The 22,716-nt window shown below is 38.7% G+C and overlaps 1 protein-coding gene across 1 annotated transcript in view; it reads right to left on the reverse strand.

The window, feature by feature from the left end:
• Positions 1 to 22,716, reverse strand: part of LOC125723490 (protein kinase C-binding protein NELL1-like) — a 217,441-nt gene that overhangs the window by 152,495 nt on the left and 42,230 nt on the right. Inside the window, exons 6-8 of the mRNA XM_049000104.1 lie at positions 9,350 to 9,446; positions 3,890 to 3,962; positions 3,098 to 3,180 (exon numbers count right to left, since the gene is read on the reverse strand). Coding sequence (XP_048856061.1) covers positions 3,098 to 3,180; positions 3,890 to 3,962; positions 9,350 to 9,446 — 253 coding nt within the window. The remainder of the gene's footprint in view (positions 1 to 3,097; positions 3,181 to 3,889; positions 3,963 to 9,349; positions 9,447 to 22,716) is intronic.

Genomic DNA, 22,716 nt, shown 5'->3' on the forward strand with positions numbered 1-22,716 from the left:
TTTTGTTAATTACCTGAGTCCTTCCTGTGATATGTAGGTCGGGAGGTATATTTATTCATTTATTGCACATTTCATTTATAAAACAATGTGCAGAATCCTTTAACACAAATTATGAGGTTAATTGTATTCTTTTGTGTGTTCTAATGTATTTGTAGCTGCTAGTAATGTTTAAAGAAAATTTAATGGCAAAGAAACACCTAAAATGTAAAATATGAGGATGCTTCGGTGGAATATTGTTTTGTGTGCCCGTGTGTGTGTTTTGGGGGAGGGGTGGGGGTGGATTTTACCATTAGGGGGGCTCTGTGAAATATTTTTGAAATAAAACTTGTATATGCAGAGGTTTGGAGAAGCCATGGGTTGTTTTTCCCCATATACACAACATACATGTATCTCATTTACTGCCTGACACCAAAAAATGAATGCTCTTATTTACAATAAAACCAAGACAGTAACTGCAATCAACAATATTTGTAAATCAAGACATTTTAACTCTTAGCTCTTTCACTAAGAATATAGCTATTAAATCCCCAAAAAACAAGGAATATTGGCGAAGAAGTGCATTTATCTTGCCTGATGGGTGAACTGGCATTTCGAATGGTTAAATATGGTTAATTACTCTCCTTTTCAGACCTTCTGCACACACACAAACATACACACAGATTAGGCATCTACATTCCTGTGCAAAAAAACGGGCCAAAGTTTAATGTTGTGCAGTTCGCATCTGGCCCATTTTTTTGGACAGGAGTGTATATCTTTGGGGATAACTCTCCATTCATTATCATGAGCACAACCCTAATCCTAGCTATAATGCTCACCCAGCCTAAACCGTAACCTTAAGTAACCAAACAAAATACAAGATTAACACTCATTTTTCGTTTTTTATAAAACTGAGTTTACCCATATAGGGGTCAGAAAAATGCCTCCACGATGTCAAAATAACAGGTTTTTATCACATTGTGGAGACTTGTCCTCTGAATGTAATATGATACATTCTGTTGTGCAGTCAGGAAAATGATGATAATCCACTAGCGGCTCCAAGACAAAAGGGGTTTATTAACAAAACAGAACACGCTGGGAAGGGCACAAATTAACGAGGGGTCAAAAAGCCAACTGGGAAAACAAGAACTATAAAAAATATAACGTAACCAAACAAGGGAACAGGGTAACACAAGTAGAAGGATTGTATAACAGACAGAGTCTCACACACAGAGTACGTAACATCACACACAGTAACCGACTGAAATAAACAAAGGCAAGCCCATAAATACAATGATAACAAAAACTAACAAAAGACAGGTGAGAATCATCAAAAACAACCAATGAATGATGGCACAGGGCAACATGACACAGGTGAAGAAACTTACCCTAATGAACACAGAACCAAGGAACTGAAATTAAGTAAACAGAGGGAAAAACTACACTAGGAGAAAAATCAAGACAAGTGAAACATAACAGTCATGAAAGAGGCAGAGAACCATAAACAAGACTAATTAAACACAAGGCTACACAATATCAAACTAAGGATAAACCAAAACTGGGAAGCAAAGGACAAAACACTAGGAAAAACAAAAAACAAAATAGGTGAGGTTGGCTCCAAACACGCAACTACAGTACATGCCACTGTACCGCATGCTCAGCCCACTGAGCTGGGCAGCAGTTTAGGGAACGGTCAAAACATATTAGGGATAGACACACTGAGGCTGAAAGGCAAAGGACAGGGAGGACAGGATGGTCAGCAGCACCTGCTGGCCAAGCGCAGAGGAGACACAAAGGGCAGGGTCAGATGGACGCCAACCCTGACAGTAATATATACTTGACTGCTTTCTCTCTCACACACACACACACACACACACACTTGAGGCAAAACAGTTCTGGACTAGATAAGCAGTTATGAAAGATGGATGAACAGATGGAAAACAATGGTAGTCAGGGGCAGCGTGTGGCTCTGTGGGCTAAGCCTGTGTGCCTATAATCACAAGGTGCCGCTTCAAACCCAGCCTCAGCACATCTGCAGGTCCTTGAGCAAGGCCCTTAACCCCCAGCTCTCTGGGCACCCCAACAGGTGGCTGCCCTTCGCAGACAGCTTACTCTACAAAGAGCAAATTGAGGGAGGCATAAAGACAATTTACCCAAGGAGATCAATAAAGTATCCATTATTATTTTATTCTAAAATCAATAATAAAAACAAAAGCCTAATATACTTAACAAATTACTGGAATAACTGCCTGCAACAATTTAGATATTAACCCTGAATTTGAATATATATTTTTAGCATTCACATTATCAACTTTTTCCATTATGATTCTAATGATTTGTGGGTCAGTAACATTTATTTTACTCAAATCAGCTTCTTGTGCAAAGTTATTTTCAATCTGATGTCTTGGATGCCATACATACAATAAGGACCAAGGTGAACATGCTCACTCCTTTATAATCACCCTGTCACTCCCAAGAGCACATGCACGTGGAATGCAATGTCTCCAGAGACCCTGCAGGAAGTCTATCAAAACTGCAATTTTCTTTCAATGGGACACACAGCAATGCATATGCAGTAATGGAACTACACTACTCTACACCACACATGAAGACAGGGAATATGCCTCCATCACATTCTGGTTCTTAGGAATTCAGCAAATAGCTGTAGCTTTACATCGGTGTTGAGGCTCACACTTATCTATGTGGGCATACTTCTGTAAAAGTTAGACTACTTCACTACAGTATAACTTTGACAGAAACCTAGTTCTTTGTCGACTATAATTATTGTGTAGCATATCCAAATGGAACAGTGTCACTGTAACTAATCAATCGGAACAGAATAAGGTTACTTTTCAAAGCTTATTTCATCTTCAAAACACCCAATTTCCTTTTATTTTCAAGAATTGTCTTACCCTGAAAGGGCAATAAGGCCTGGAAACAGATAACATTATAAGAAAAATACTGATAACTGTGCACATACTTCTACTGTGACGCTACTACGCTGAGAATTTTCCAGCCACATAAAATCATCTTAAATTAAACTGTATTTAAGTACCCTTTAGTTGGTCTTCAATGGTTACAGTTGATGTGCAATACTTAAAATGGACCATGGAATACTAACCTTTACAGTCATCTTAGCAAGGAGCTCCTGAAGATCCATGATGCCTTGTACCAGGCTCAGAAAATCACTACATGATGGACAGGCTCAATATGGAAAAGGGAAACAGAGATACACACATCAAGCTAAAGAACCAAAGGCCCAGACAAATGATTTTGTAAAACAAAGTTTCATAATACTTAAGACAGAGTGACTTCAGGACTTCTGTTACAAAGTGAAAGTAAGTATTGAGTTTGTCTCTGCCACATACTGATGGAACACTCCAATTGCATTCTTTTCAAGAGGCAATTATCCTTGTGATATGTACATTTCTCATGAAATACCTTAATTGTTCAAATCGGGTATCCAAATTTATAAATTTAAACATGTGTATGTTGTGTGTGTAAAATATTGTGTGCATTTCTTAAACAGGACTATTTATTATTAAGAAAAGATCAGATCACATTTCAGGAGCCATTCATGCAGAAAACCAGATATTTCTAAAGGGTTAAACCTTTTCACACTCGTATATTTTGGGAATAAAATTTATTGCTAGTTTTAAATCTGACCTTTTGCTTTGTCAAAGGAACTACTTTTTTCCCTGCTATGCATTTCGTTTGCATGATTTTTCTTACAGCCAGTTTAACCGTAAATCTTTTATTTTTAAAAGAAAATTGTTGATCGAAATGTAGTAGTTTCAGGAAATGAAAATTGTAGAAAGGGTGCGAAAACTTTTTCAGGGCACTTTACATCACAGGAATAATGGCAACTCCTGGCAACTCCCAAGGAAACTTGTCAAGGCCATGTAGTACTTACTGCGATTAAGGTTTGGACACTGCGCAATGTAACCATTTGGAGCAAAAATAAACTTGACATCTTGAATGATTCCCTGGGGAAAACATAAAAGAAAAATATGTTGCAGGTAGAAACAGAGGGGAGGGGGGATTCACTAAAAACTACAATACATACTGCATAAGACTATACTCAGAGGACACTTTATTAGGTTCACCTGCTTATTAACACACATAGCCTGCTCCTCCAAACATCCAATCACGTGGCTGCAACTTCAACAGACTTTAATTGGACAGACACAGTGACAAATAAATTCTGTTCATACAGCAGGATGCAGACTGGGGCAAAAATCTCAGTTACTCTGTGGATAAGCATTTGGGAAAACCAAGGCTTGTGGTCCAAGTGGTTGTTAAATGTGACATGACTGTTAGAGCAAGACATGATAGTTCCAGCATCTTAGACACAGCCACCCTCCATAATGCAGTATCTGGAGTGTACATAGAATGGCGTGATAAGCACAATACTTCCAGCCAGCTACAGTTTCAGTTAATTACTCTGAAGGAAACTCCAGCAGAAAAAAAAGAAACATACTGAAGATCATCCTCAGAGACCAGTCAAATGGGGCACTTCATTTATTTCCAGTAGTCTACATTTCATCTTCGCATTTTCTTAAAGCAGGGGTCTCCAACTCCGGTCCTGGAGAGCTACAATCCAGTAGGTTTTCTATCCTACCCGGCTTCTGATGAGTCACACCTGCTCTCAGGTAAATACCAGGAACAGGTGTGGCTCATCAGAAGCCAAGAGGGACAGAAAACCTACTGGATAGTACAGTAGCTCTCCAGGACCGGAGTTGGAGACCCCTGTCTTAAAGTTTAGCACTTCCATAGGTGTATTTGTGATGCAAAATTATCCATATATTAATGAGACAAATTTAACGCTATTTTTATCTCTTTCATGGCCTTGTAGGCTGATTTATTTCCTTTAAAAATTGCTGCTAGCTGCTCATCGTTTATTAAATCTTTCATGAGTTAGGTTTATCTCAGCTAATTTCTGGTACGGCAATATTTAATGTGACCTTATGTGTATTTAGAAGCATAAAAACAACTAAACCCTTAAATTTCCCTGACTCAAGTTCCTAACAAAGTTCAAAAATCATATTTTAACTGTCGAAAAGCTAACTTGGTAATCACCTGATGATCGTACAACCATCCAGTTCAACTTGTCCTGATTAATGGGAAATGGTGCAGGTCTTTCCGAGATGTTAAAGTTTGTCACAGTGCTAATGTCAGCAGTGACCAACCACCTTGTTATTGCAACCATTAAGCTGAAACTACGTAACACACAGCAGAAATATCAACTCAGGAAAAATCTTTATATTGCGAAATACAAATGTCATAAGATCAAGCGTTTTTAGTAGAAGTGAGGAATCAGTCTGGTGCACTAGCTGAAAGCACTGCAGGCCCTAATATTAATACCAAATGCGAGTATATAGAGAACATCCACATAGAAACAGCTGCAAGCATCTTAGGCTACAGAAAGAAATGGAATAAGGAATAGTTAACACCTGGAACATGGGAGAAAACTGAAGAAAGAAACAACTGAAAGCCAGGCTGTTGAGCATCAAATCATAAAGGCTCCAACAACAGATACATCTAGCCTACAGGGAAAAAAGAGGTAAAAAGCAGCACTAGGAGAAATAAGAGGACCTCTGTCAATGAAATGGCATGTGAAGCCAAACTCTCTGTCACCAGGGGAAAAATGAACATGGTTTATAAAATCACTAAACAGCTCTGTGGTAAGAACACCTGTCTATCTGTTCTAAAGAAAGACGAAAATGGCCACAAGCTCACAACAAAGCACGAGCAGGCAGTTTACTGGGTGCATTTCTGCGAGGTACTTAACCAACCAGAAAAAGAGGACCCTGCCCATCCACCACCTGCAGACACTGTCCTGAACATTGATGCTAGTCCCCCCACAAAGGTCAAAATTAAGCATGTAATCACAGCATGCAGAGGTCTCATGTCGTCCATGCCTCAGTGGGTCAGAGCTGTTTTGAGACTCTATGCAGGTGATTGTAATGTTACAGCTGATTGCTGTATGCTGTGATGTTAAAGGCTTATCTCATTACTTCAACCAAGGTTCCTACTGACCTTTTTCCAAAACATCTGGGGAAAGGACACAAACCCTGATGATTGGACTAAAGGACTGTTTGCGAGTGTCCCAAACAAAGGAAACCTCCAAGTCCTTGACAACTGGAGAGGCATTATGCTTTTCTTAATATCATCTAAAATCTTTTGCTGAGTTCTTTTGATAAACATTGATGCAGCTACTGATATCAAGCTGAAACAAGAACAGGCAGGGATCAGGAAACGATGAGTTAACAGCCTCCATTGCAACACCCTTTGGAAGATCTTAAGGTCATACTGAGTTCCTCCAAATATTATCACCATGATTAATTTGTATTACCAATATTGTGAATGCAGTATTATTCTCAATGGCCACTTAACAGAGTGGTTCCTGGTTGGGTCGGGTGTACGACAATGCCGGGTTATCCCCCCTAATACTATATCTTCCTAGCTGTGATTGATTGGATCATGTGCAGTACCATGTCACACAAGTCCACAGGCATCCAAAGGACCCTACTGTTCCAGTCTGAAGACCTTGACTTTGCAGATGACCTTGCTGTACTGTCCTCCAAACATGTCTATCTAAAGGAGGACACTAAAAAACTGAACAGATATGAACACACTGCCCTGAAAATCAACCCCCACAAAACCAAAATTATGTGCTTAAACTCAACTCGTGCACCAGCCACAATTAATGGTGAGCCTCTTGAGTATAAAATGGAATTTGCTTATCTAGGAAGCATTGTTTAGTGCTGATAATGCAGCCAGCAAGGACATCAGGGAAAGGTTAGTGAAAGCTCATAGTGCTTCTGCTACACTTCAGTCTATCTGGAGGTCAAAGGAGTACACCCTACAAACCAAGATACAACTGTATAACAGCAATGTGAATAGAGTTCTGCATGGCACAGAATGCTGGGAGGTAACTCAAAGTGACATGAGATCACTCTACGTCTTCCAAAATGGATGTCTGAGAAGGATCTCTGGGGTATTCAGGCCTGATGTGCTCTGCAGGAAAATTAAACGCCAGAGTGTAGTACTTCAGATCAAACGGCACTGTCTGAGATGCCTAGGACATGTGTTAAGAATAGACCAAGACTGTATCCCTAAAGTTCTCCGATGAACTCAGAAGGATGAAACAAAACTGCCCTAAAGATATATGGTGGAGGACAATAACATCTGAACATAAGGAGGTGAACCTTTTCTGGAGCAAGGCACAACATGTTGCCAAAGACCACATCAGATGGAACCAAATCAAGTAAGAACCAAGTAAGAACCAGGTAAGAACCTGTATGTTCCAGCTGAGATGAAGAAGACCAAGTCTATGTCTAGCAATATATGTTTAATTACATAAACAAATAGTACTTGACAGAAATAATACTATATAACAATACTACAGAAGACACATTTAAAATAAAAGGTTTAAATGTCCATCAAAAAGGATTTTCTTTAAAGTCAGTTAAAAACAAGGCTGACATACAAGGATTTTCCCTGCTTGGTCAGGGTGGAGGGCAGGAAAATTTATCCACTCTGTCCTGCCATTTCAATCTGATGCTCAAAATAAAAAGTGAGATCACAAATTCAGATTGACTTTATTTAACCCTTAATACTTTCCTACTGTGAAGTATTACCTACATTCATTGACACTGCCACTGCTATAGTTTCCATCGAGATGTCTAGATGTAACTGACCAGCAGTGAATGCATGGCATGTTTCCAGGTGGATTGTGAAATGCTCCATTTTGAATTCCGGTTCATTCCATAAGACACAGTAGTGTCTTTTGGGGAAAATGGGTAAGGAATCTTTAAATCAGCTATAAATTACATAATTTTTATATTCCTGATAAGTTAATGTAAGTTTTGTCAATTGCTCTGCACAAAAGACACTGTATTTCACTATAACATTTACTTTTTTTGTTGAAGAATTCTCATGTTTTCTGAGAATGACCAAACATTAGTGCAGTAGGGTTACTGCCTGCTTTCATTTTCAAATTAAAAACGATGCTGCAGATTTCAATTAGATTCACAATGTAAACAAAACAGTCCATGTTCCAAGATTTGCTTGTTGCCAAAATCATCAAGGCTGTAACTTTTCTTTTCTTGCTTGATGGATTAATCATACTTCTTTTTTTGACTTAAATGCTTGACGAGAGAATCGACCCCTTATTGTACATTCCACTTACAGTACATGCTATATCTTAATGTCCATGTCTTAAAATGTTGTTTTTATTATTTATATTTATATGTCTAAATATTAATATTCAATTTATTTTTCTTTTGCAATATAAATAACATTTTCAGTGACATAACAGTAAAAACTGTAACAGATGCACTAATGGGGCCCTGGAGGGGCCACAGACATTTTTTTCATAGGGATGTTGTACTAAATTGTTTGCACAATTTAGCTTAATATTCCCACTGAACTCACAAAATGCCTAAATGTGCACACAATTTACTTTTTCAGCACTCCCAATCTGGTATTTCGAGCTCTCAAAGTAATTTCAATTTAATTAAATGTAACATTTTGAGAATTTGTCTTCTTACCTAAAACATGACTGCAAAAGTCAGACGCTGGAAATGCGCAAATACTATGGGTTATATGGTAGTACATTTATTCCCTTAAACCTTTGTAATGATGCATAATATGTCTCCCAATCCGACTTATTGAAATTATTCTGCTAAACTGGACATCTGTCTAAACCAGTTCAACCAGTTCTATGGTGGAACTTTGATGTTGTGGTCATCTAATTCTTAATAGTGTGCATGGTAATGACCAATATATACATCTCTAAGCCCAGATCTTTATTATAATGCATAATATGTCTCCCATTCCAAACTTACTATCCCATCAGCTTTTTTAATAGGCAAAAACTATGCTTTCTGGTCGTTTGGTTAGCATGTATATATTTACATATCTGGTAGTTTATATATATAAAAAAAATTTCTTTGCTTTACGACATGTTTCTCTAGGACAGAACACAAATAATCAAAAAGCCACATTTCATTAAACCAAAAATCTTTTCGAAAGATCACAGGAAGCAGCCCCCCATTCTACTTTGAATGTAAACACTATGAGTGAATTATGAATTTGGGGTAAGTCAGTGAGACAGTGGTGGTTTCGTCTGGCACCACAATGGTGATTAAAAAGTTGACTGGAATAGCATTTGGATGGGAAGCTGGTCAACAACCTTTACACTCACCACTGTATGATGCCACCATCCTGGCCTGTCTCAGCCTCACTACAACACCTACACACGGTACCTTGGAGAAGGATTCATATGGTACAATGGGGGGCAAAATCCTTTCCTAACAAGACCATGAACTAACTTAAATTCTTCAAAATTTTGGCATGATAGTCTTACCTTGAATAAACCATGTTTGTGACTATGCTGTCCCACCCAAACACTGCTGCCAGAAGTCAGTTCCATCTGTGGAGGGTCTATCACACGCTCGTAAATCCTGCCAATGATAAAACAAAGCAGCTCAAGGTTTGACAGGCAGAGGGATCAGCTAACTATTATATTGAGCCTCATTCTCTCAGACCTAGAATGAACACTGAAAAAAAACATAATAAATAAGGGAAAAGTGTGTTTATGCCAATTTTCACTTTTTTCTCTGGGTGAATCTGATGGTGTTCATGTCATGCATGACTCAGACAGCACTTTTTAGTGCCTTACAATCTAGATCACAGTTGCTTTTAGATGAAACGCATAAGGTCATGTGTGTCATGTCAGAAGAATCTACTGCTGCATATGGCCTAAGCAGGTTTTTTATAAGCTGTACCAAGGCATATAAATGCAGGCTTATCAAATACTGGACAGCTTATCTTTGCTGCTTAAGCGCTCGGAGACTAGAAAATGGGATGCTGAGGAGACTGGTAATTCTGTAGCATTTCTGTACGCTACGCTATGGCTGAAGCTATCAAGAGCTCATTTTAAAAATTGGCAACCAAATGAAAATGGATTTCTTGCATCATTTCTCAACGCTGCTTCATTTTTCAATAGGGTCCTATGTAATGAAAATAGAACAGTGATTATGATAATAATAATCTACTTTGTCGCAAGAATGAATTACTAGCCTGTCTCCAGTTTAATTTCTGGTTGTGTTACAGAACTGAAGATATTGTGACCCAGTGTAAAATATGTTATTCTTCACATGTTTTTGGTCAAATCCTGTCCAGGTAATTTGTTTTAAAAAATTATTTTTAGGTCAGTGTACATGTTGCAAATGGAAAAAAGCAGATGCCATGTGCATCAGTAGCCAACAATGTTACCTGGGTGGATAGCCAGAGAGAGATGCTATTTGCACCCAGATATCAGTAGCTAAAACGCTATTTACAATTTACTATCACTTTAATGCTATTTAGTAGTAGTGAAGTAATTGCTTAATTTTAGTTTTACATAGATTTCTTGGGGTGTCCGCAGGCCTAAATTCCCAGTCAGTCCCATTCTAGCCCTGCTTAAAATTCACCAATGGCCTGAAATAAACAGTGGAGAAATTAGTTTTTTGGTGCAATATGTACAGCATTAAGTTCACCATTCAGTGTTACAAAACTTTAAGAAAAACTTTAATTAGACATGCAAACAGCGTTTGTCAAAAAAAAAGGGGGAAGTGGATTCCACTAAGAAATCCATAGCTGAATGTGTGCAGTTTTTTTTTGCACCCCCCAAAATCTAAAATTCTTCCTCTTGTGCTACACATAAGACGGAAACTAACAAACTAAAAACGAATATTCGTAAACAAATCTTGCCTAATTGAAGAACTAGTCTTCTGAATGATTAAACTTGCTTAATCAATTTCTTTTTCAGGAACACACGCACACACACACACACACACACACACACACACACACACGCTGGTGTACCCATATAAATGGGGACCTTCCATTCATTTCTACGGGAGAAACCTGAATCCTAATCACGAAACCCTTAACCCCTACCCAGCCCTAACCTTAAGCATAAGTAACCAAACAAAATACAAGACTTTTGACATTTTTACTTTTTTTGATTGCATTCACAGATTTTTTTAAAATAAAATGTAGGTAATCTAAAAGATCTTCACATCTTCGCCCATACAATGAGCCTGCACGTTTGGAAAACATCTGGTAAATAACTTTTATGTTATCATACTAACAAGATCAAGTGTCTGAGACTGCCATTTCCTTTAACATCATAAATCAGCACTGGTTCAATTTTTGGGTCTCAAAATATGATCATATCCTTTTGACACCCATTAAATGTCTCTGCAAAGTCTGAAAAAGATCCATAAAATACTTTTAGAGTTACTGTGTTCACAAGACCATGTGTCTTCTACAGCTACCACATAGCACTGCTGTTTCATGTTTTGGGATATTTGTGTTAAAATGGAATCAGGTGTAGATTTTCATCCATATTCAGTTCTTCTGAAGCAGTAATAAGATCCATAAAATACTTTTTGACTTATCACATGCACAATGTCAAATCTCCTTTCAACTTTCCCTTTGCTACCAATAAGTAACATTTGATCAGTTCCAGTTCATCACCCATATAATGTGTCTACAAAGTTTGAAAAAGATCCAGCAAATGCTTCAGCTATTGAGTTAATGGTATTAAGTGTATGAAACTGCCTTTTTCTTTGCTATCACTATGCAGCACTTCTTCTGTTTTGTCTCAGATCTCCAGGTCATCACCCATACAGTACAATGTGCATGCAGGGTTTAATCAATCAAAAACTTTGAGCTATTGCATTAATGAGAAGGTATCTGTGTCAGACCGGTCCCAAAAACATATGTAAATTGCTAACACTTAAACTGAAACTAAAATACATAAAAAATTTAAAAACTAAGCTCTACACACAAGCCTATCCTACAGACTCTCCCCTCTTCTCAAAAGAACTTTATTAAAAGCGCAACTTTGAGTGACTTATCGCAATGTAATCAGGTTCACCAGATTTGTATCTGTTGCTGTCTTTTCATGTGCCACCACTAAGTGACACTGTTTCGGTTTTAGTGCAAATTGTTTCAGATCTGAGGCTGGGGCCTCTGTGCTACGTAATAATGCACCTCGTTAAAACTGCTATTCAAATTAAACCAAGCTGAACAGAACTGAATTGATTTTGAGTATGTGCTCTACGTTGGACTGACAACCCATCCCTGCTATAGCTTTTCTTCAGCCCGATGCTGCCCGGGATTGACTTCAGGCCCCCCTGCGACCCTGACCAGGACAAGCATTTGTGAGAGAGAGAGAGGTAGATGTTACATGGGTTGTGTTTGAAAATAAACATACGCATAAAAGAATGTTGCTCTTTAGCAGAATAAATTCAAACATAGCTTAACTTGTCCCATAACTTCACCACGAACCAAGAAGGTTGCAAACTATCATAAAAGTTATTCTGTCAGCTTCAAAGTCTTGCTATTTTCGTTCCTCACTGTCAAAATTGCCTCTCCAAATTTTTGAATTTTTCTGCTCATCCAGTACTTGTTCATAAATCTCAGCCTTCATCCATGACTAATCCCCTTTGTTCCTCCATCTGATCTGCTCTTTTAGGAGGGTGAATGATCTGCTTTTCATTCCATCTCTCTTCCTGCCTGATAAGTCTTAGTAGAGGTCTCTTATTCTGAGGTTCAACTGTTCCGGTGAGCAGCCTCTATGGCTTGTGTGGTAGTCCATGTATTCAAAATATCTGTATTACTTTATTAATTTCAGACTTCCTCTCTTTGTGGATGGCACACAAAGTAAAAACAAATTACATGCAAAAAAGACTGAAAAGTATCGCAGATTCTCACAGAAACAGAGGGAACCAGGTCCCCCCCGTATTAAATTTAACACACAACATTACACTTGCCAATCTACAAACACCAAACACGTAGGAATACCTCCTTTGCTGCTTTATTGCTCAGCCACTTCAGCCCATTTTCCAAAAAGGTACTTCAACAGTATGTGTAAAATGACTAGGCCATACATGTCCTGTATTGTGATATCTTTGGACATAGCAAATAATTCAGGCATAGATCATTTAAAGGTGCTAATGCACATTAGTATGCCCATTAGAGAAAGCATTTAAAGGTAATGTTTTCAGACGGGGGTTAGATTATCATGCATATTCATTCACAAAACTTTCTTTGAAAAATGTTCAAGGTGCAAGCAGCATGACATGTTAAGCAAACAACGGACTCTGGCTCCAAGCAACTCTGGGAATAAAATAGAGCCTTTGGAATTGCAAATCAGTCAGACACAAATCAGCTATGCTCAAAACTGAATTCCGAGAGCATCATTAGAAAAAGAAAATCCCGTTCCACAGTGAACACATCAGAACAAAAAGGTCATACTTGCTGGTACCAGATTATCTTGTTGAAACAACCTGACAAAAACATTGTAATTACAAGATTACTATGGCTTCCAATGTGAGACTGCAGTGGAGGTCAAACTAATACATGTGAATCAAGCCATCTGAAAAGCATCTCTAGATCCTTCAGCAGCATTCAAGAGAGGATTTTCGGAGCTTGCTTTATATTGCATGACCAAAGTCTGATGTTGGATAAGGCATCAGAAAACAAAGTAGAGCTGTCATGATTACACGATTAAACTCGAATACTATTTTGTTTAAGCCCTGAATAAAATTTGTCTTCACGATTACTCGACAATATGACAGAAGGAAGATGGATCATAACAGATCAGGGTTCAGATAAAGAGAAAAAGCATTAGTTGTGTGGAAACACTTCACATTAAAGGTGTATAAATGCAGTCATCTGTCAGTATTGCAAAGCAGAAGTTAACTATAACCACAACATGACTAAAATGGAAATATATCTTAAAAGAAGACATTCAGGTTTGACGGGAGGTTAAGCATAGATGCCTGCCATTTAGCCTCTCAGGCTAGGCTACTCTATCTTTCTCATCATTTTGACTTGCATTTTCTTTTGCTTAATTTACTTTCTGCAGTTCCTGCATGGCAAAATAATTGCTGCTAAAATGAAGGTTAGCACTGTCGCTTAGCCACATCTGTCATGCCTCCCCCTCATGAGAATGTGGATAACAGCTGAGAGCACTGGATTTAAGCCCTGCCAGATCCTGCAAACAGTGCGAGGTATTACTGAGTGCTTTCATGAGGTGTCCTGAGCCGCCTTTCCTGTGTCTCCCGTCCATCTCTGATTCGTTCTGCTCGCCCTGCTCTACCTGCCTGCAAGTCCAGCCCTGCCTTCCTCCAGCAGGTCCTCTCCATGACCTTCCCCTCCTTGTTCTCCCTGTGTTTAGTGTCTCCGGTTTCGGATTGCTCTCTCTGGCTGCTGGATCCTCGGACTCACGACCCCAAGTTTTCCTGCTCTTTTCTGGTTGTTTTGCGGAGGTCGTCCTAATAAAACCTCGAGACCTCTCAGCTCATTTGTGAGTGTTTTGATTGTTACAACATCATCTTACGTAATGTTACATAATAAGCATATCATTTTAATTATTAATATGAACATATTATGTGCTTTTATTATGGTTTATTAATTATATAGCAAAATATGTTATTATTTTCCAAAAGAACCTGTCAAATAAGTTGTTGATGGCGTTGCCTTGAATTGTGTCAACAGATACTAAGCAGTGCCGACAAATCACATGCTTTTGCTCAATACCATCTCGATGGAATACAAATATAGATTAATGTCTTTACATGAGCATTTTTTATTCGCTTTTCTCCTCTTCACTCATTTTTATTTAATTTCTCACAAACGTGCCACACTGTCTATGATTGAGTGACACAGCAAGGACAAGAATAAATTATGATTGGCTGAGAGCACAAGCAGAGCACATGCAGAGTTCATGCAGATATGGCAGTGGTAAACAGTTCTTTTTTACATACAGTATAGATAATGTTGAAAGGAAATTATCATTAAAATTACAAAGCTTGCTAAATTTGGTTTCCAATGACTGAGTGAAAATGTTTTAGCAAAACCCAGCACAAACACAAACATTCTCTCACTGTGTGCCACACCGCCATGACTAACCAAGCTCATTCTTAATCGCCAAAACAGTGGTGGAGAGAACACGCCATTTGCAAAGAAATATTAAGTTATTTAACTTGCTATGGAATGATTTAAAACATTGGAAGTTCACACGATTAGCAACATAAGACCAACATGCCAGGACTATAAAGATTAGGGGGAGGGTTGACATATTTATGGCTGATTTATTCCTGCACCTAATAATCCCTATTAGTGCACAGAGACCTATCAAGGGTGACTAAGATGGGCAGTTTATTCAAGATTGTTTAAGGACAGGGATGACAAGATTTAAATATAAAAGGGCAGAAAAACAATATCACGACAGGTAAAGATAAACGATGACTATGTGTGGCAATGTGTAACATTCAAACCCTGTCACCCCACAACACAGTCTGCCAGCTGTGTTTGGTAATAAGATCAGCAAGCTCTGTGTGACAGCATTCTTCTTGGATTCTTTATGAATTTTCCTAATTCCCCTAAAAAAGAAGCAACTAATGTTAATTAGGTGCTTTCCAAATTCCCTGGAGTTGCAAATTTTCATTATGTTACTCCGGTCGATTTGTTCAAAGCCTGTTTCTCACACTTCCTAGCATTCTCAAGTAAACCTCTACAAACACATGACCTTTTACATTACAATGTCTCTTTGTAGACCAGAGTTTCATAATCCTATAATGCTAGTTCTGGGGACCTCGGGGGTATACAGACCTTTGCTGAAACTGGCTTCTTTTTAAATCAGCCTTGACTGAGCCTTTACAAAACACTAAAATAGATGTTCACAGCTATTAAAGGCTAAAAGCTGCAGGTCCAAGGAAAAGGGAAGAAAGAGGAAAACAACATGTGACAAAATCAATGACAATTCAATCATTCAATCAAGTTATGGTTACTTAATCCACAACACAGGTAAAACAGAAAGCAGATCACCCAACGGGCTCCCACTGATTTACAGCTTGCTGTATTAATTCCAACAACTCTGTATTTCCACATATTCCACATCTCTGGGGGTTAGGGGGATGGATTTTTCAGACTGGGGGGGAGGGGGGGGAGTGGTTCACCAACCGGGAGTGGGGGAACGGGGCAGCAGGATTGATCGCACAGTCCAGATTAAATTCTGTTTCGGTCCAGATGTGAATTGCAGTCCACCAATTGAGTAACCTTGACCTACACCGAGGGGACCACAGTCAATGCTGGCTACTGTTATATCCAGCCTACTAATTAACAGTCTGACAAACTGTGATTGTAACCTAGATGTTGGTGTTATTAAGTTACAGCTTACAGCTCCTGTATTATGAGTATTACAAATAGGAATATGTGACTAAACATTTAGTACATTACACTACCTTTCATCAGGATAACTGATTCATCATAGTTCAATAAATTATCGACTTAGCTAATTATGAATTATGATAAACTGTACTATATAATTGCGAGAATGTGCAAAACTTTTTTACTAGTACAAGTCAATTTAAAGCTAAATTTACATCAGCAGCACTGCCATGCTGAAGCACATCACATAGATATTTTCGCCTTTGTGTTATATACATGTACGTATACCTGGCCCAGGCCCTATGTGTGGACTTTCATGCAGCTTCCTTCCACAGTCCATAGACAGTAGGGGTAGGTGCATTTGTGTCGCTAAATTGTACATAGTGTGCAATGTAATGGACTGGAATCCCAAGCAGGATGTATCTTGCCTTAAGCCCTGTGTACTCAGGTTCATTGTGACCCAGGACTAAATTAAGAACTAAGAACACCCTAATAGCTAAATCACAGCTAAATTTGGCTATTCCACTTAAATTTAATGCTGAATTTAAAAATGCTAACAGCATAACATGTTTAAAATGCATAATGATGCTGATGAGATTAAACCTTGTTCCAGTATTTTCACACCAGTTATAGACTTGAAGACACAAAAACGAAAAAGGATTTCCTTCGAAATAAAGACTGAGTTTAAAGACTTGTGCATTAAAATCAATGCTGCACATGAACTGAGTAATGATTAAAATGACTCTTTCTTAAATTTAAGATGGGAAACGTATCCACCCATGTCAGTCTCACATTATTCGAGCTCCTCGGTCCAATCAGACATTCCCACCTCCATGCAAATCTTTAATTACTTCAGCTGAAGAATGGATTATATTATATACAGTCGTGGCCAAAAGTTTTGAGAATGACAGGAATATTGATTTTCACAAAGTCTGCTGCCTCAGTTTTTATCATGTCAATTTGCATTTACTCCAGAATGTTATATGAAGAGTGATCAGGTGAATTGCAATTAATTGCAAAGTCCCTCATTGCCATGACAATGAACTAAATCCCAAAAAATCTGTTTCCACTGTATTTCAGCCCTGCCATAAAAGGACCTGCTGACATCATTTCAGTGATTCTCTCGTTAACACTGGTGTGAGTGTTGATGAGGACAAGGCTGGAGATCACTGTCATGCTTGAGCTAGAATAGCAGACTGGACGCTTTAAAAGCAGGGTGGTGCTTGAAATCATTGCTCTTCCTCTGTTAACCATGGTTACCTGCAAGGAAACACGTGTAGTCATCATTGCTTTGCACAAAAAGGGCTTCACAGGCAAGGATATTGCTGCTAGTAAGATTTCAAGTACATTTATCGGATCATCAAGAACTTCAAGGTGAGAGGTTCAGTTATTGTGAAGAAGGCTTCAGGGCGCCCAAGAAAGTCCAGCAAGCACCAGGACCATCTCCTTAAATGTGATTCAGCTGCGGGATCGGGGCACCACCAGAGTAGAGCTGCAGCAGGCAGGTGTGGCAGCAGGCAGGTGTGAGTGCATCTGCACGCTGAGTGAGACAAAGTCTTTTGGAGGATGGTCTGGTGTCAATAAGCCCAGTAAAGAAGCCACTTCAGGGACAGACTGATATTCTGCAAAAGGTGCAGGGATTGGACTGCTGAGGACTGGGGGAAAGTCATTTTCTCTGATCAATCCCCGTTTTCATTGTTTGGGGCATCCGGAAAAAAGATTGTCCAGAGAAAAGGTGAGCTCTACCATCAGTCCTGTGTCATGCCAACAGTAAAGCATCCCGAGACCATTCATGTGTGGGGTTGTTTCTCAGCCAAGGGAGTGGCTCCCTCACAATTGTACCTAAGAGCACAGCCATGAATAAAGAATGGTACCAAATCACCCTCCGAGAGCAACTTCTCCCAACCATTCAGAACAATGATGAACAATGGCTTTGCCAGCATGATACAGCACTGTGCCATTAGGCAAAAATGATAAGTGGCTCAGGAAACAAAACATTGACATTTTGGGTCCATGGCCAGGAAATTCCGCAGACCTTAATCCCATTGAGAACTTGTGGTCAATCCTCAAGAGGTGGGTGGACAAACAAAAACCCACAAATTTTGCCAATCTCCAAGCATTGATTGTGCAAGAATGGGCTGCCCAGAAGTTGATTGACAGCATGCCAGTGCAAATGGCAAAGGTCTTGAAAAAGAAGAGCCAACACTGCAAATATTGACTTGCATAAACTTAATATAACTGTCAATACAAGCCTTTGACACTTATGAAATGCTTGTAATTATACTTCCGTATTCCATAGAAACATCTGACAAAAAGATCTACAAACACTGGAGCAGCAAACTTTGTGAAAACCAGAACTTTTGTCATTCTCAAAACTTGGCCATGGCTGTATAGTTCCTGCCCATCTTAGATAAGGGCTGGATTTGCCACTGGTCATTGACTTAGGGATGCACAGTTTCCTACGTGCCAATGTCTTCCATTCATGCTTATAGTTAACACAGAATTGATCTCCTGTGTCTAGAAGTAAATTACAATCTAGGAATGTTTATCCAATTTTACAATCAAGGTTACAGAAACATTTAAAGTGTCAGTTTTCCAGATGTTCCCACGATGTTATTTCACTACTGAACCTACTACTCTAACTAAGAATAATAACACATAAACAGAAAAAGGCCATGGCAGAGCATCAGGTATTACTGTCACATTCTTCCTCTAAGGTCATGGGTTCAATGCTGGATAGCATGTTCTCAATACACATGTACAGCATTTTTTAGAATAAGATTTTCATTGTAAAACAATATTTTTCAACATTACAATAAAATGATGTTCAAGCAATAATGCTGTCAGGTTAACACTGACAGAACCTTTCTAAAAACATGAAACATTAAAATAATGTTTTCTGCCAACTCTGAGAAGACCATTCAATTACATTACTGATACTACTGCCAGACCTACTCAGAAAAAAATATTTGCTACATTGATTAAAATGTTTAAATTAGCAGTTATTTAGTCATCCACCTTTTTAAGTGAAATTTCACAACCTGAAAACTTTTAAGGTCAGTATGAGCCACTCATTTATTGTCTTGCTCCCATAACACAGTTGTTGAAAATACTTATACAAATGAACACCGCCCTCCTTGTGCTTTTATGTAATCTTGGCCTTATCAATCACTGTGATCCAATGAACTACCCCCAGATCCAGCCCCCTCCCCCGGTCTCCCAAAAAGGAAATATACAGAAACTGCCACCAGGCTGCTCTCACTAACTAAAAACGTCACACTGATCTAGACTGACCTCATTTCTTAGACACATCACATAGTGTAATATAAAGCACTGAGCAATCCAGCCTAAATTCAGTTCACATATAATTACTTCTTAATCAGGCCGCCTCAGTTTTACTACAAAGCCTAGACCTTAACTCTCTCTGGTTGAGTATTAAGCAAAAAAAAAAAACAAACCTTGTGAGTACTCAAACCCCCAGGGCAAGGAGCCCCAGCAACCCCAGCATGCTATAGCCCTAGTGCTGTGTTCTCTAGCATCCTTTCACAAGTAACACATGTAAATTTGTGAATACGCTACATATTTATAGGGCTTTTAAAAGCAAACAAGCACAGAAAACCAGTGCATGGTTACAGGGTAGTCTCCTGGCCCCAAGTCTATTATCCAGCATAAGAACCTCTGGCATGTGGGATTTCATTGCAGCAATGTCAGAAGGTCTTTAAATGGTAATGCCAAGCATTTTCTTTTTAAGTGGTCCTCCTCTGAGACAATGGATATAAAACAAATGGCAATTGGCCGCTTTCGCATAATTCTGCACACTCATCCATCTTGTTTCCTTTACTGATGACCCCCAAAACCCCCCAATGGAGAGACTCTTATCACCTCGTGTGACACTGCATTTGCAGTCAAAATATGCCCAATTTCCACTGTCATCAATTTACCCTGTACTGAAAGAGAACACCTGGAAAACCATTTATCAGATGTGGACTAGGTCACAGCATGAAGTCATTTAGATTCGTAATCCTGCAAAATATTCAAATAGAATGATCACAATTCCATACATAAACTCAAATACCTTTCAAGATTGAGTGTAACTACATTTTCAGCTGCATCCTCCATTTCAATTCCCATTTGTTAATAGCTTACAGCCTTGCCATAGCTTTGTTTCAATGGCTTATTAGAAAGAATTGCTTTGTCAAAACAAGACATCAGCCATTTTTGACCTTTGACTCTGCTATTTTATGCTGTGCCAAGCAGTGGCCCTGAGAGCAATGCCAAATGAAAGTCAACAGGAGACACCTCAGGCAGCCTATTACATGCTCTCTGGCAGGCTAAAATGGGAAACCACCTTAAAAAGGAACTGGTCTGTATTAAAGGTTACATTTTATTCCTATTCCACTTTACAGTCTAGTAATACCAGCTTTCAAATATTTTAACAAGGGCTTTAAAACGAGGGTTCAAGTGTGATAACTGCAAAGGTGCAAAGCTCATCTAAATGAATGAGAGGTGGCATGGGGAATAGGAGCCAGGCTACTTAAAAACATACTAAGTAGCTACAGTGTATGTAAAAAAATCGCTACAAGGAAGGAAAATCTCAACTCCATCCTTAACGTTAAAATTAAATAGTATGTTACGGTTCTCTCTAGGATCTTCATGTGCTGTTTGATGATCACCAGTAAGAGTGACGTCCAGGAGTATGTCTAGAGTGTACTGAGGTCAGGGGTTCATGCCACACTTTGTCTATATGCTCACTTCTCACACTGTCAGAGAAAAGGGCACAGCCCTGCTACAATTTTATTCCCCAAGGTACCAACAACATTAATATATCCCCAAAGTATAAAAATGTACCTCAGAGTCCATTTTTGTACCTTAAAAGGTACATTTATGTACAGTCACTGTACATTTGGCTAACCCTCAAGGGTACAGACCCAGTGACAAGTAATTGTACTCTCAAATGTAGAAATTGGTACTTTTTTCTGACAGTGCATACTCTGTTCTCTCTTAGATGAACTGAGGCAGCTGCAGTCTCCCCCACACCCATAATGAGCAAAACCTCATTTCTGTAAATAACTCACAGTACTTATAGTATTGTTTTGTACATACTGCATTTATACCAGCAGCCTTTGTAATGGCAAGTAGTCCTGGACTTTTTATATTTATTAACAACACATACACACACTGTATGTAACAAACAGACTGTATTTCATCTTATCTTGTATAATATCTGCTGTATGTATGAGAGCCATTGATAACTGGAGACAAATGTCCAGTATATGCGAACATACCTTATTCTGATTCAGTGACACAATCTGAACTCCTGCTGGAAGAAGACAGCCATGAAATTTACACTGTGCACTCCAATATACTACAGCGTACCTAAGTAACTCTCAGACACTGACGCTATGATTAAGGTTTCACTAACCTGCTGTTCACTGCTCTTTAACAACTGCCTGACTGAAAACCTGAATTGTTACAGACTTGCAAGCAGCAAATTCAACATCCAGTGCATATCAGAAGCACACAGTAATCAATATATTTGAAACATTATAGCACTGTGAGGTGCTAGGTTAAGATACACCATCTTGTGAAGGAGAGACATAATATCGGGCTTATTTGTGATGATTAGCTCACCTATCACTCAAGCCCCATGATACGTCTAAACTGCTGCATTTCACTGTTTCGTCCTAGTAACCCAGATACTAGCTTGTGCCAGTCTTCAGAACTCTATCCTGCCGTAAACTAAATTCCCTCAGTTCACCCAGTACTAGGGCTGGGCAATTAATCAAAAATTAATCAAAACCGACATCTTGCCCATGTCGGTTACTTCATTTATTTTAATTCTGTTAATACTTAAAAAATTCTATTAATACTTTCCCCAGTGTATGTTCATGTACTGTTCCCTTTAAAACATACTACCGCGTTTGTTGCCCTGCCCAGTCTGTGTCATGAAACCAACATGGAGGAGAACTCAAAGACCGAGCAGCCTGTACCAAATATAAATGCCGTGTCTGTCGTTTGGACACATTGTGGATTTAGTGAAGATGTCACCGAACAAAAAGAGGTCAAATGTAAACACTGTGAAAAAAAAGTTTCATCTACCAGTGTAAAAAAACTGTTTCAGCTAAAATTTGCTAGTGGTGAAAAGCAACGGAAACCTCATATAGGATACATGGATCAAAAATTTTGGGACATAATCACTCCTGTACAAATACTGTTTAAATAATTTGCTTATAGTAATCAAGTCATCCGCTTAGTGTTTATTTTGGGCTTTTTTATACATAGCATATGGAAAATTATAACTATGGTAAATTCTTTCGTACTTGCTTACTTTGCCATGCGGTAACCCGTCTGCTTCCAGCTAGCTACCTGAGGCTAATGCTGCATGCACAGAAAACATGAAGGGAAAAAGAAAGTCTCTCAATGACAAATATGGACTCATCAATGTTTATAATAAACTAACAAAACGAGCCAATGAGATGCAGTAGCGAAACTACAATAAACTAT

Source organism: Brienomyrus brachyistius, unplaced genomic scaffold, assembly GCF_023856365.1.
Source record: "Brienomyrus brachyistius isolate T26 unplaced genomic scaffold, BBRACH_0.4 scaffold49, whole genome shotgun sequence".
Taxonomy (NCBI): domain Eukaryota; kingdom Metazoa; phylum Chordata; class Actinopteri; order Osteoglossiformes; family Mormyridae; genus Brienomyrus; species Brienomyrus brachyistius.